This window comes from Centropristis striata, chromosome 7, assembly GCF_030273125.1.
Source record: "Centropristis striata isolate RG_2023a ecotype Rhode Island chromosome 7, C.striata_1.0, whole genome shotgun sequence".
Lineage (NCBI taxonomy): Eukaryota > Metazoa > Chordata > Actinopteri > Perciformes > Serranidae > Centropristis > Centropristis striata.
The window spans coordinates 3,007,722-3,022,276 of record NC_081523.1 but is presented as its reverse complement, the minus strand read 5'-3'; the positions used below and the strand labels follow the sequence as shown (position 1 = coordinate 3,022,276).

General features: G+C 38.5%; 1 protein-coding gene across 2 annotated transcripts in view; it reads left to right on the top strand.

Annotated features, from left to right (window-relative positions):
- The window catches only part of ckap2l (cytoskeleton associated protein 2-like), a 14,938-nt gene extending 2,201 nt beyond the window's left edge, over positions 1–12,737 (top strand). Inside the window, exons 2-9 of one of the 2 annotated variants that reach the window (XM_059336909.1) lie at positions 1,672–1,738; positions 1,841–1,895; positions 2,064–3,319; positions 4,471–4,666; positions 5,945–6,103; positions 8,762–8,822; positions 9,411–9,573; positions 12,183–12,737. In XM_059336909.1, coding sequence (XP_059192892.1) covers positions 1,672–1,738; positions 1,841–1,895; positions 2,064–3,319; positions 4,471–4,666; positions 5,945–6,103; positions 8,762–8,822; positions 9,411–9,573; positions 12,183–12,504 — 2,279 coding nt within the window. In that variant the 3' untranslated portion in view covers positions 12,505–12,737. Of the gene's footprint in view, positions 1–1,671; positions 1,739–1,840; positions 1,896–2,063; positions 3,320–4,470; positions 4,667–5,944; positions 6,104–8,761; positions 8,823–9,410; positions 9,574–10,037; positions 10,499–12,182 lie in introns of those variants that run through there. The other variant, XM_059336910.1, reaches the window with a different exon arrangement.
- The last annotated feature ends 1,818 nt before the right edge of the window (positions 12,738–14,555 follow it).

Genomic DNA, 14,555 nt, shown 5'->3' with positions numbered 1-14,555 from the left:
AGTTGACAATTAATTTAATACTTGATTATTGTTCGATAAATCTTAGAGTCATAAACCACTGATGAAATCGGTTCAATATCCTGATAAAATAAATCACTCCATGTTTGTTGGATTTCATGTTTCCTAACCTGACCGCTTCTTGAAAACATGCTCTACCAGGCATGAATATAGCAGTCATGGAAAAAATTATTAGGCCACCCCTTTTATTCAATTTCTTGTTCATTTTAATGCCTGGTACAACTAAAGGTACATTTGTTTGGACAAATACAATGATAACAGCAAAAATAGCTCATTAGAGTTCAATTAAGAGCTGATATCTAGCCCTTTTTTAATGGTTTTATTGAGAATAACCAAAATCCTTGTCAAGAAAACCATGGAAAATGTCTAGATATCTCATACTCACGGTGGCCTTGTATTTTACTGCAATATATAAATCCTGCACCTCTATAGAATCAGCACAATTATGGCTAGATGTGGGAAAACTCAAAGTATTTTGTGCGGTATAACACAGTTGTAATGAAATGCATCATAAAAAAAGAAAAAAACACAAGTTGAATTTCTACATTAAATTACAGCAAATAACCAGGAATAAAATGGAATTTATATATACAGCACTTTTTCACAAGTGTCATGGATATTGGGGGAAAATGTCCCCACATGCTTTACATATAAAACTATTTGCATTTTACACCGTAAAAAACTGTTTTTACGGTTAAAAAAACGGCAGCGGTGGTTGCTAGAACTTTACTGTAATAAATACGGTGCAATTTCCAGATACTCCCTCTGGTGACCCTCATGGCCAAAAAAGGCCATGCACACTAAAACTGCTATAAAATCACCATACATCGATATTTTTTTTTTTTTCAGATTTTTTTCCATAAATCTCCTAAACAAACAGACTTGCTCGAAACTACCAAACATTAAATCATTTTCAGAATTTGGGGGGGAAAAAATCATATTTTGTGTTTTTTTTTTGGAAGAAATTTTGGAAGAATTCAAATATATAACTGGCATATAAAGGGTTAAAATTCAGAAAATGATTTAATGTTTGGGAGTTTTGAAGAAGTCTGAAGTTTTTTAAGAGATTTATGGTGAAAAAAATTGGGGGAAAAATTGATGTATGGTGACTTAATAGCAGTTTAAGTGTAAATGGCCTTTGTTGGCCACGAGGGTCACAAGAGGGTTGTGAGGAGGAGGGCATCAGGGTTAAACATGAATTAAATGTCAGAATTATTTCACACCAATTGTCTGTTGATCAACTAGTCAATTTATCCATTCATTGTTCAAGCTCAAGTATGCACTTCCTTTTTTTAATTTAGATTTGTATGTGTCACCAACCTACAGCCAGATGGCAGCCAGTGTCCACTGGCTTACTGTCAGTTAGTCAGCGTTACAATTTAGAAGGCAACAGTGGAGTCAGCAAGTCTGTAGAAAGATTGTTGATATTTCATGTCAACACCCTACAAAGTAGTTTACTTATTGTCTATAATAAATGTACTGTATTTGTAAATGATGTTAATATTTGTTTAATTCAGACACTTAATGTTAGACAGCTCAGCATCTAAACTAAATAAACATATTCAGGCACATTTATTTATTAATTGCTGCAGTATGTGCTTCGAGGAATGCAAAGTGGCCCATGCTGAATTGCTGTTTAATTTTCTGTGACAGAGCTGCGTAAGCAGAAGCTGATGGAATACTTGGCTGGAAAGGGAAAGCTGAAACAGCCCAACCCTAAGTAAGAAAAACAAGTCTCTGCATAATGTTTTGCAAACTATCTGTTATAATTATATTGTTGTTCTTGACACTGTAAATTAATTAATACATTTTGACTCCTTAGGCCATATCTACTGGACACCTATGAGGTTAAGAAGCCTTTGACATCTACATTAAAGGTTGGTTGTCTTTTAAACATGGGGTGTGGTTATGTGAGTGAGCGAAAGAGTGTGGAATTTTTATCTTGTCAGGGGAACCAGTTAGAGTCACCCATCTCGCCAGAATGCCAAAAATAACTTTGTCTCACTCACTTCTCTCATTTTTCAACTTATGTTTTTGTTTATTAGGTTGTTAAGGGAAAGGAGAACAAGACTCCAGCTGACAGATTACAATATGAAGGCACAAAAAATAAATCTCTGGCTCCTCAACACCCTGCCAAGGGAAGATTTGGTCTAACTTACAAAGTGAATGAGAAATCCAGCATCCTGACTGGACGACAGAATACAAATACAAACCGTCCATCAGCAACCTGTGCCCCAGCACAGCCAAAACTCATTCAAAACTCTGGCATGTACAGCGTGGTGCCCTCCAAAGCCAACTATCTCAAAAGGCAGCCAAACACAGGGATATCCAAATCCAACCAGAATGCAACCAACAATCTTAAAAAGAAGCAGAACACAGGAATACCATCTTCAGTCAGAGTCTCTTCAAATGTAGTTCGTACAGCTGTTACAAAATCAAATGGCAGATTCGGCAGGACCTCAAATGCTGCCTGGTCATGTCCAACAAAGACACTCAGTGACAGGATGAGTCTCGGCCCCATGGTCAAAACAAAAACGGGACTCATTCCTGCAGTGACCCATCCAAGAACTAATCAAACTCCAAACCTAACACACACCTCTGCCACATCAGCTGATACGACCACTGCCACCGCACCTTCTGTAGCCAACAAGGTGCGATCCAGCACCTCATCATCAGTTTCTGTTTCCCATAAATCATCTGTGGCTCAGAGGAAAACACTACCTACCACTGCTCTAAAAAACCCTGTTGAGAGATCAAGAACTGGAATTAAAGTTCAACATCAGAACAAGTGTAACTTGCCACAGCCACTTTTAGGTAAACATTCGCTGCCATCTTGTAAAAGTCAACTATCAAGTGGACTGAAATCCGCGTCCACTTCATCCAAGGGCACAGCAGCACCTAATAAACCAGAGGGGAGATCTGGGATGTCAAAAATGAATAAACCAATTGGCCAGCCCATTGACAGGTTCACAAAGCAGAGATCTGAGGGTGAAGGGCAGAAAAATGGCCGAGTCCCCTTGCGAACATCATCAGGGCCAGCTAGCAGGCGCACTTCCAGACCTGTCTGTGTTGGGCAAAATGCTGTGGCTGGGCTTGGAGGGAAAACCAAGACAAATGCTCCACCACAAGAAATGGGTAAAAAAAGAACAAGCGCTCCAGTGATGTCCCAGACAGCGCCACAGCCTGCCAGGACCATCAGCTATACCGGTCAGCCCAAAGACACAAAGACATCAAAAATCCCCACCAGGGCCATTCCCCAGACTGAGGGAAAGAAGCCGACTGCTGCACAGGAGGAGAGAATGTAAGTAGAAGATTACAACTACGAGTGAACATATAGCATGAAACTATTTATCATAACACTTCCAGCATCCGCTGTAGTTGACTGTTAAAGTTGACCAGTGTTGATTTCGTTAATGAAAACTATGACATATATGTGTTCATCAATGACATAGTAGTTGTAATATTTATAATAACAGGAAAAAATAGCAAGTGAAATACATATATAGCATTTCCATTTCCTGTGATGTGTGTGCCACATCAGGAATGGAATTAGTAACTTGATGGTTTCCCTAAATTGATACCATCATACCATTACAACAGCTTCCTGTATGCAATCAGTGTATCTGTGCCAATATGATACTTTAGTTTTAGCTTTAGTAACAACAAAACAATATTATGGTATGTTGTTAGACAAAACCCTTTTTTCAAATTTAATTTCAAAATCAGGCAAAATAGCACTTGACTAAACAAGAACAAAATGAAACAGTCTATCAATATTACATTTAACCCTCCTGTACTCCTCCTCATCATTTTCAACATCCGATTAATATAGGTTAACTTTCATAGAATTGCTTGAAATTTTCAGCATACATTACTTTTTTTGCTGTCATCTAAAAATGAACAATGTTTTCAAAACATAAGTTTCACTAAAAGTTCACATAACCTACTCTGTGCATTCCCATCAAGATTTTTTTTTCCACTATTACTATTGAAAAAACTATTCAGGTTTCATTACTTTTTTTTCTCTTGAAATGAGGCCTAATTTTGTATATTTGACTAAAATTGTCAAATAATCATAATGAAAAAATGTGCAAATTATATATCATTTTTTTGGTAATGAGTTGCCAAGGGTTAAGAAAATATATGATTTTGGAAAAAGTATAATAAGATTAGGAAAATAACCACGCCTTCAATGCCAAGGCTCAATGCTTGACAGTTTTTTTTTTTAAACTGAAAGCATAATTTTCCCAACAACTTACTTAAAGTAATCTTGAAGTTTAAAGGTGAAAATGTCCAGGATTCTTTGTTTATGCTGTGCTTGGTTAAACAAGGAGCTGGCCTTCTTAAAGGTTAGGTGTGTCACTTTTAAGGATTTAGTTGAAAACAAGAATTACTCATCCAGAAAAAAGTTGGATTCTAACTCCACCATCTGCTTTATTGTTTGGTCTTAAGGAGAAAATTACAGGAATGGCGGGAAGCGAAGGGCATTTCCTACAAGCGTCCTCCAATGGCGGTGAAACCTCAGGTCAGGCGCACTGTGGCGGTGCCCCAGCCTTTTTGGAGCACCATGAAGGAGGAAGATGAGGCCCATTCCCTCATCTGTGCTGTGGACAGATCCCTGGCTGACTGCATCAAATTGCTTGGAGAGGTACAGTATCTGGCATGGACTGAGGATTAATTCATTTGTTAGGATCTTTTTTATTCTGGTTAAATTGTATTTCACTGGAGGTTAGGTGGAAAATATTTTGGTTGGCAGTATACTGGGACATTGGGGCCAACAGCTAAGATGTGATAATCATTTAAATATGCATATCTTTATCCAGTCTTCCCTAGAAGCTACTCATAGTGTTGCACTTGTTTGTAGACTTGATTCCACTATCCAAAAAGCTTCTGAAATCACTTAAAACACTGGAACTAGGGCTGCACAATTAATCCAATTTTAATTGTGATCACGATTTTGGCCGGCACGATTAAATTAACCTGATGGTCGGCGATATTTCCATTTTAAAATGCGGCACTCCTGCAGTAGTCCACCAACCACCAGGGGGCGGGGCCGTTTTTCTCCCCTGAAAAAAGCCTGGCTGCTGATTGGATAGATCGCTAAGCAGGATGTGACGTAGTACGCCACAACAACACGCGCCATTTGTAAAAGCCAGCGAAGCAGTGTTGCCAACTCAGCAACTTTGTTGCTATATTTAGCAACATTTCAGAACACTATTTATACTAACGACAATTTTTTTTCTTCCTGGCGACAAATCCAGTGACTTTTTCTGGTGTTATTGGAGACTCGTTCTTACTCTTCTTAACGTCTCGTTAAGAAGAGTAAGAACGAGTGGAAGCGGCACAGTCCTCCTGCAGCAGTCCCTCCCAGCTGCAGAGCCGGAGGGGATGTTAACCCCTAGCGTCCAGTCTGCAAATTGCTAACAGACTAACAGTTAGCTCTGTAGCAGTACAGTGTGTATGTGCTAACAGGCTAACAGTTAGCTCTGTAGCAGTACAGTGTGTATGTGCTGCTGCTGCAGGAGGTGTTCACTTAGCGATCTCTGTTTGTTTACAACAAGCACCAGACACTAAAAACTGTTCCTGTTGTTTGTTTAAAAGTAGTGCAATAAAAATACAGATGTTTTCCCTAACATGATGAATAATCGTGATTACAATATTGATCAAAATAATCGTGATTATCATTTTGGCCATAATCGTGCAGCCCTAACTGGAACATCAATCTGATACCACGTTATCATATTTTTTATCAGCACAGGACAATAACAACAACACATGTCACTCGCACCCATCATTTTAAGTTATGACTGATTTTCAAACTAAATAATTACAGTTTGGGTTGGGTGTGGAGGGAGTTTGTTTCAGATGTTTTCTGACCACTCAACAAGGTATATGAGTATGATCTGAGCCTGCCTCGCACCCACAGGGTTGCCCTTCAGACCAGGTGAAGGAGGTTCTTGCACGGCTGCCAGCGGTGTCCCAGAAGTTTGCCAAATACTGGATATGTCGGGCCCGCCTGATGGAACAAGAGGGCAGCCTGGATGTCCTGCCTATGTTTGAAGAGGCTGTTGCTGTTGTGTTGGAGGTAGGTCATCCACGATATTCAAAATTTAGAAATAGTTTATGTAAGAGTTTTTACAGGTGTTTGTAGACTTTTCTTGTAAACAAACAAGTTTACAGCCAGTGTTATTTACCAAAATCTATGAAAAGCCCTGGGTTTGTTTGTTTATAAAATAAAAAATTGATGCTGTTCTCAGCAGACGGATCAGAGATTTCATATTCCTCTCAGCTATTGCGAAGTTAACGCTTCATGCCGAGTTTATGTTGTGCATTCTCTCGCCTTAATAACCAGCTATTAATACCACCAAACAAGCAACAATGCATATTTTTCCTCGTTGCATTTGGTGTTTCTTGAAATATGACCAATGTGTTTTGACTGTAGCTGAGGCTATACCAGAAAATGTCTAACGTTTTGGGAAAAGTATTAACACCTAACAACAAAATATTGAGCACAAATGTCAGCATATTTCTTGACCTCTTTACCTCTGTGCCCGACAGCTCAATCTTCCTCATCAGGGACAGACCAGAGCAGCAGAACATTTGATTGTGCAAACTGCTGTTCAGTTCTCATAGCTGACTGGGTTTTAATGTGCCTGAGAGTTGACCTTTTGTTCTTTGTTAATGGAATTATGTAAGGGAGGTTTAGGCATGGCACGACATAAGTGTAACTGTACTTTCATCTTGGGCAACACATCATGCAATACTTTAGCATGAATCCCCCGTCACTGCTGCCAGAGGGGGAAGTCATTTTTTTTGTCATCTTTGGTGACTTCATGATATGCTGAGAGGATTATCGCACTGTTATGTTACCGTGGGAGAAGCATCTTCCGGAGGTCTGTGCACACACCAAACACACCAACGCATGTGCAGCGTTGTCACATGCATTTCTGAATGTAATGGCAACATTCAAATACTTTTTCTCAATATTGTTTCTTTGCATGTTTGCCAAGGGAAACCTGGGTCTGCTCCTTTTTAAGCATGCTTTACCAAATAAGCGAGACTCACATTACAATTAGGCTGACTTTTTTTCAGTTAATTCAATTCCATAAAGCAAATTCAAAATTGTTCAAGCTCAGTTACTATATGATAATTCATGCTGGGAAACTATTCAATTCAGGGCCGATTCATTTTGAGCAGCAGGTTGTCGTGGTTCATACGGCCCACATGGCCCACAACAAATAGTCAATACATAAATAGTCGACACAACACACATCAGAAAACATGGAGCTTAGAATGGACACATTATAAAAGCCTAACCTATAGAGATTATTTATAAGCCACATTGCTTTAAGAATTTAAGAAATAAGGATTAAAAAAGAAGAATTAAAAAGTCTTAAAAAGTACAAGGTGGAGGAATGATTTGGAGAAGCGATTTGTTTTACACCTAGGAAGGTTAAATAGTTAAATTTGCAAAGGAAAATAATCTGACTTCTCGCTAGGAATTTCAATCTGCATGTCCATCTCTGTGTTTAACGAGAAACTACTCCTAAGTGGCTATTTATCTTAGAATCGTTTGAACCTTCGGCCTTTAATAGATAAGCAAGAACTCGGTACATTTTTCTCAGTTGACTTGACAGTACATAAGTTCACCTGAGAAGTCAAAAAAGGGACATTATAATGAACAAAACAAAACATCTGGCTGAGAGACAGGAAACAGATGTCAAGTTAAGACTTTATCAAAAATACATGTTTTATAACAGAAACCGGCCACAACACAACCATTACTGTGGAGCCGTCCAACAAATGAGAGATGTTTCATGTTGCCATTTCTTCACTATTTACCGTACTTTAAAATGCTCAGAGCCCACGCAGTCAACATTTTTGATGCGTTTTAAACAGAAAAAGTAGCCTGGCTAACACCAGACTATTCTCAAATGAGGTCTAGTCTGGCAACGAGCAATGTATTTCTCCGTAGAGGAGGTGTGGTTTACGATCCTCCGGAGCCGTTTATTGGGCGCTTAGAATGTCTATCAAAGCGTCTGTAGGTAGCTCTTAGCCAATCAGATCAGTTATACCAGATGACGTAGTAGAGCAACAGAGATGGATGTTTGTTGTGTGTGTGTCTGTGAGAGAGTGTTGTTTGCTGCTTTGCTCCTCCAGTTCTCGCTTTCTGCAAGATTATTTATTTTCACGCTTTATTCCCCCTCATGTCATTCAGCCACACACATCCACTGATTTTATGGGCAATAAACAAGCTGCTGCGGGTCTCTCGGCGGCTCCGCTGTTCCCCGGCTCGTAGCGAGGTGACCGAGACCGGTGATCTCGCTACGAGCCGGGGGACAGCGGAGCCGCCGAGAGACCTTTCGCCTTTCAACTTTCGCTCTAAACTATTTAAAACGCCATCTACAGCTAAAGAGAGTTTCGCGTCTGCTGCAGCCATGTTGGATCAGTAAGAAAACTACAAGCTTCCGTCTGCCGGGTAGTACGCGTCATCGCCTTGCAGTCCCTCCCCGTTCTGTGATTGGATCCCTAAAACAGGGCTAAGAAATCCCTCTGGTTTCCAGACCCTTTCACAGTTCGAAATTAAATCGAGCACGCAAGGCAGTCTGGGTATACCCAGGCTACAGAAAAAGTGTATTGTTAAATATAAATTATCCACCCTTCACTGACGTGTTGGTACGCGATCAGAGTCAACTGTTTGTTCTTGTGAAGTCTGAAGAATTTCTGTTTTGTTTTTTTGTAGCCAGTGGACGAGCTGCGGGCTGTGGTGTTTGAGATTTTGAAGAAGAAGGATGAGATCCAAGGTAGTTTGCCTGCATGCCTCACTCCACACATTTCAATCAGTAGTTCACATGGCCTCATTCAGTTTCGCTTATCATTGTTCTGTACATGACAAAAAGTGTGCTTCATTTGTATTGAATGTTTTCAAGTTACTGTTACAGTTTTTGCTACATTCTCTTATTTGTCTGATAAAGTTGTTAGTATCTGTTTAATCAGGGAGTTTACATGAATGTTACAAACCCTTAAATGCATTTTGAGATGTAGTTCGGCTCAATTGTCTACTCTTGTTGTGTTATAAAGCCTTCCTGATTCAGGTTTTTAAATTCTGTACATCAGGGGGAGATTTTTTCCCCCCAAAACAGCAGCTATATGCACCATTTTAGATAATAGAGTGCCTTAAAAGCTATACATAACTTGGAAAAAACATGAAAAGTTCTATTTTATATATTTTGGTTTCATGGTTGCACTGTCTGGTTTTGCATTATTTTGACACAATACTGCTATTTATTTATATAATTATCTTATTTTGATATACCTACTAAAATCCCTATTAGTACACAGCCCTCAAAAAATGTGTTTTTCCAATCAGATTTTCCTTTTTTTTTTGTCAGCATCTAAAGAATGTGAGACAGAGGAGGACCAAATTCCAACAGGTGAAAGCACTCCTGACAGTTTCAACAACCCAATGATGACTCCTAAACCTGTCAGAGCTCTAATCTGTGGAGAGAAAGGAAACTCATCTGTAATCAAGTACAAGATCACAGCAACTCCTGGGTATGTTTGAGTCATTATTACAACTTCCAGCAACTTTATTTTGATTGTGTTTATGCTTGGGTTAGTGAAGTAAAACAAATCCAGAGATAAAGAAAAACTAGAATGAACCTGCCCATTTCTTTTACTGTCACGGCTTCTTGAAGTGATGTATCGGCTCACTTCAAATCTGTCTGTCAATTTATCAGTTGATCTATCAATCTGTATCCATGCGTAAAGCATACAGACATAGTTTGTATATTGTCTATGATTTTTATCATTAAATAAGAGTTTTGTTAGATGATAGGATCGACCATCGTGGTAACATGGTTCCACTACTTGGCACACAGGAAGCAATGCCTTGTCCTCCTTTTTTTGAAGCTTTAAACAGAAATCAAAGGCACAATGTATTCAGTGATAAAGCAGTAATAGTAGAGTAGTAGCTTGCACGAATTATAACTTCTTCAGTGGCTGAATCAAATGAACAGCAGGCAGCGAGGGACAGAAACAGAACGTTCAAAGTCGAGGGCGAATATTTTTGCCGATGTCTTCACACTGAAACATCTGAAGGAGGAAAAGAGATTCAAGCATGACAAGAAGTTTGGACAGGTAATGTAATAGTTAATAACAGATATGTGCCTTTCAAGATAAACTACCCTTATCTTGTATTAGAGTTGGTACTGATGTATGTTTGCAGATATTTATAGTGTGTTTTTTGGGGGTTTGCTAAGATATCAGCAAAAATAAAAAGTCAGAAGATCTATATGTTATTCACCGGGCTTATCCTTATTCTTCCGTGTTTGTTTTTTTCCGGTCGACTACTCCTCCCAGAGTTTTGGTCGCACATACACTGAAAAGCTATCAAATCGACCGGCTCGGCCATGACAAGTGTACTAAGACTTTTCAAAAGAGATCAGAAGACAACATTTGGTAACACTTTATATAAGGGAACACATATTCACGGTTAATTAGTTGCCTATTAGCATGCAAATAAGTAACATATTGGCTCTTAATTAGTCATGATTAAGTAGTTATTAATGCCTTATTCTGCATGGCCTTATTTCGTTCACCACTATGTAGAGACTTATAAAGTCCATACAAAGTAAAGCATATTAAGATCATAACTCATATACAACAGGTTCCTTACTTACTACTAATAAGCAATAATTCTGAGGTTATTGAGGGAAAACTCTAAGTTAATGTCTTACCTGTTGTATAATAAGGTAATGCAGAGTAAGGCATTAATAACTACTTAATAATGACTAATTAAGAGCCAATATGTTACTTATTTGCATGCTAATAAGCAACTAATTAATGTTGAATATGTGTTCCCTAATATAAAGTGTTACCCAAAAATTTTTGTCTTGTAATGTTGATGGAAAATGCTGTAGCAATGTGACTACCTATTTTGTACTGGGTGAGTAAACATGAGTAAACATAAGTAAAATAATCAGATGTTTTTATTACTGCACATAATGTGTTCAGTGAGTTAATTTTACTGTCTGTGTGGAAATTTCCAGTACCCATGTGCTGACTATTCTTTTTGAAGATCCTTATCGAGACTCATAGTCACTTTGCTTTGCATCATAAGCGTCCCAAATCACTTCATTACAGTGAAGTGAAAGTCTGATCTCAATTGAGTCACCACATATATTTCCTTAGCATCCGGATAATGGTAGAAGTTTTGTTTCGGGTTGCAAAATAAGTTTCACCGAAACTGGATCTTGGCCAATAATGGAATTTTTCAAACATTTCATTCCAATTAAAGGGAATTAAAAAAATTGTTATTTTATTTTTGCAGGCTGTATTTAACATGTCATATGCAGGTAGAAACAAACCATCTTAATCATATCATAAGCAAACATAATAATAAATGCTTTGAATAGATGTGAAAAAAATAAACAATTTGGTTTGAGTGGAACTGTAATTGAATGACCTGACTCGCATTGTATGTATATTGTAAAAAGAAATCTGGGTTCCCCTCCAAAAAAAGACCTAAAAAAACAAACGCTATTGAAATAATTAGGCCTCCACAGACTCCTATTTTAGTGTACGATTTTTATATTGAAAAATGAATTAATATCAAAAATATTCTTAACTTCCTTTTGAAAGATTTTCTCAAAATTGACCAGACACTTTGCAACTGTAGGCATACTCATTACCAAAACATGCAATAAGACCTACCCTATTTGTGTATATTTTTAATTAAAAAAGTCTACTATTTAAATATTATATATTGTGATAAACTCTCGTAAATTACCAAGTTTAATTAACCTTGGACTATTTTCTGAAATTCACTAAAAATGGATCAACCTTTCACAACCGTTTGGTCCAGACAGATTGCTCCTGACATGCAGGACGTTGTTGGTTAATAGAAGCATGTGACAGCTGATTGAGTCATATGTACATAGTGAAACTTTACGTTGTCTGGTGTATAGAGGAAGGGAGTGCCAGACATGTATTATTCATTCCTTTGCGGACGTGAGAACAGTAACAACAATAAGTGAGTTCTAGTAAACTGGTTAGAGGAAAGTGTTGAGGGGGTGGAAAAGATGATACTGAGGCTTGCATGATTTCCAGGAGTTAGAATCATTTCTTGGATGTTGGATAAACTACGATTCTTTTTCCTTTAGTGGTTCTCAAACCCAACATACTCAACCGGCACGGGTAAATGGCCAGGAGGTTCGCTTCTTCACCCCAGTGAGACGCTCCGTGCGAATCGAGAGATCCTCCCTCCGATACCCTGCGTCCCTCCAGGACCACGATCTGTGCGTGGCCTCCTACAATGACCTGATTTCCGAGGAGGATAACGAGAGAAGTGACGAGAGAAGTGATGAGCAAGACGGCGGGGAAACCAGCCCGTCTGCTCACAACACACCGATGTACGTCTACAGACAGAATGAAGCACTTCAGGACAAAGTGTTCGTCCAGCTTGTCTACGACGAAGACGTTTAGGTGCTCACTTCATCCTCAACAGTTTATAGTTGAGGAAATGTCAGGTGTAAATTTACATGCATACTTTAATGTCGGATGAAAAGAAAGTGCTTTGTCTTTGTAAGGACTTTTTATATCGCTCCCGCTTGCTATGAAGAAATGATTGGATTTATCCTTCTGGTCCATTATTTTATTCCATCAAATGTGTTGTAAATAGAAATGTAAAATAAATGTTTGGTTTTTTTTTAAACATATTTACATACCTTGTGCTTTATTAATCCATATGTGGCATTTGGACTCTCCTACGCAACAAGTAGTATCCAAAAAAAGTGCAGACACACCTGAACTGTTGTAAAACCAGACCCAGAATACCACCAACGCATGTGCAGCGTTGTCGCATGCATTTCTGAATGTAAAGGCAACATTTAAATACTTTTTCTCAATATTGTTTCTTTGCACATTTGCCAAGGGAAACCTGGGTCTGCTCCTTTTTTAAGCATGCTTTACCAAATAAGCGAGACTCACATTACAATTAGGCTGACTTTTTTTCAGTTAATTCAATTCCGTAAAGCAAATTCAAAATTGTTCAAGCTCAGTTACTACATGATAATTCATGCTGGGAAACTATTCAATTCAGGGCCGATTCATTTTGAGCAGCAGGTAGTCCCGGTTCATACGGCCCACATGGCCCACAACAAATAGTAAATGGACCTGCACTTATATAGCGCTTTTCTAGTCGCTTTGCGACCACTCAAAGCGCTTTACGCTACAGACTGCGCTCATTCACCCTTTCACACACACATTCATACTGGTGGCAGAGGCTACCCTAAACGGTCCCACCTGCCACCATTGGGAATTCATTCACACACCGATGAACACAGCATCTGGGCAATTTGGGGTTCAGTATCTTGCTCAAGGATACTTCGACATGTAGGCTGCGACGGTCAGGGATCGAACCACCAACCCTTCGGTTGGGGGCCAACCAACTCTACCAACTGAGCCACAGCCGCCCCATACATAAATAGTACAACACACATCAGAAAACATGGAGCTTAGAATGGACACATTATGAAAGCCTGTGATAACATATAGAGATTATTTATAAGCCACATTGCTTTAAGAATTTAAGAAATAAGGATTAAAAAAACCCTATGAAGAATTAAAAGGTCTTAGTACAAGGTGGAGGAATGATCTGGAGAAGCGATTTGTTTTACACCTAGGAAGGTTAAATAGTTAAATTTGCAAACGAAAATAATCTGACTTCTCGCTAGGAATTTCAATCTGCGTGTCCATCTCTGTGTTTAACGAGAAACTACTCCTAAGTGGCTATTTATCTTAGAATCGTTTGAACCTTCGGCCTTTAATAGATAAGCAAGAACTTGGTACATTTTTCTCAGTTGACTTGACAGTACATAAGTTCACTTGAGAAGTCAAAAAAGGGACAACATTATAATGAACAAAACAAAACATCTGGCTGAGAGACAGGAAACAGATGTCAAGTTAAGACTTGATGTGTTTTAAACAGAAAAAGTGTTTCGTTAAATATCAATTATCCATCCTTCACTGACGTGTTTGTACGCGATCAGAGTCAACTGTTTGTTCTTGTGAAGTCAAAAATTCTTTGTGGCACTACTGTCAGACCAGCTTGATCAGCAGTAAAATATTTAGCATTCTTGGCAGAGTTCCGAGCGAAAAACACACACACCTAACTACTTTAGTTACCTGACAAACAAATACACTCTTCTTCTCTTACTCTCTGAGATCTATGGTTAAAAATGTTACAGGAATTGTTCTGTAAAGTTAAGTCTAAGTGACCCCAAACTTTTGAGTGGTAGTGTGTATATATAACTATTGCATAGCATGACAAAAGGAAGCACAGTTACAACAGTGAGTGAGTTCTATATAAACATGATACTATTAATACTTGATAATTGTTTATTTTGGATTGGGATCGAAGCAGAACTGATTCCATGGCATCATGAAACTACGCCACACCTTAACGACCTTCAGTTAATTGGAACTCAAATCAAAAGTGACATTCTCATGGATGTGAATCAAACCGCAGATTTTAA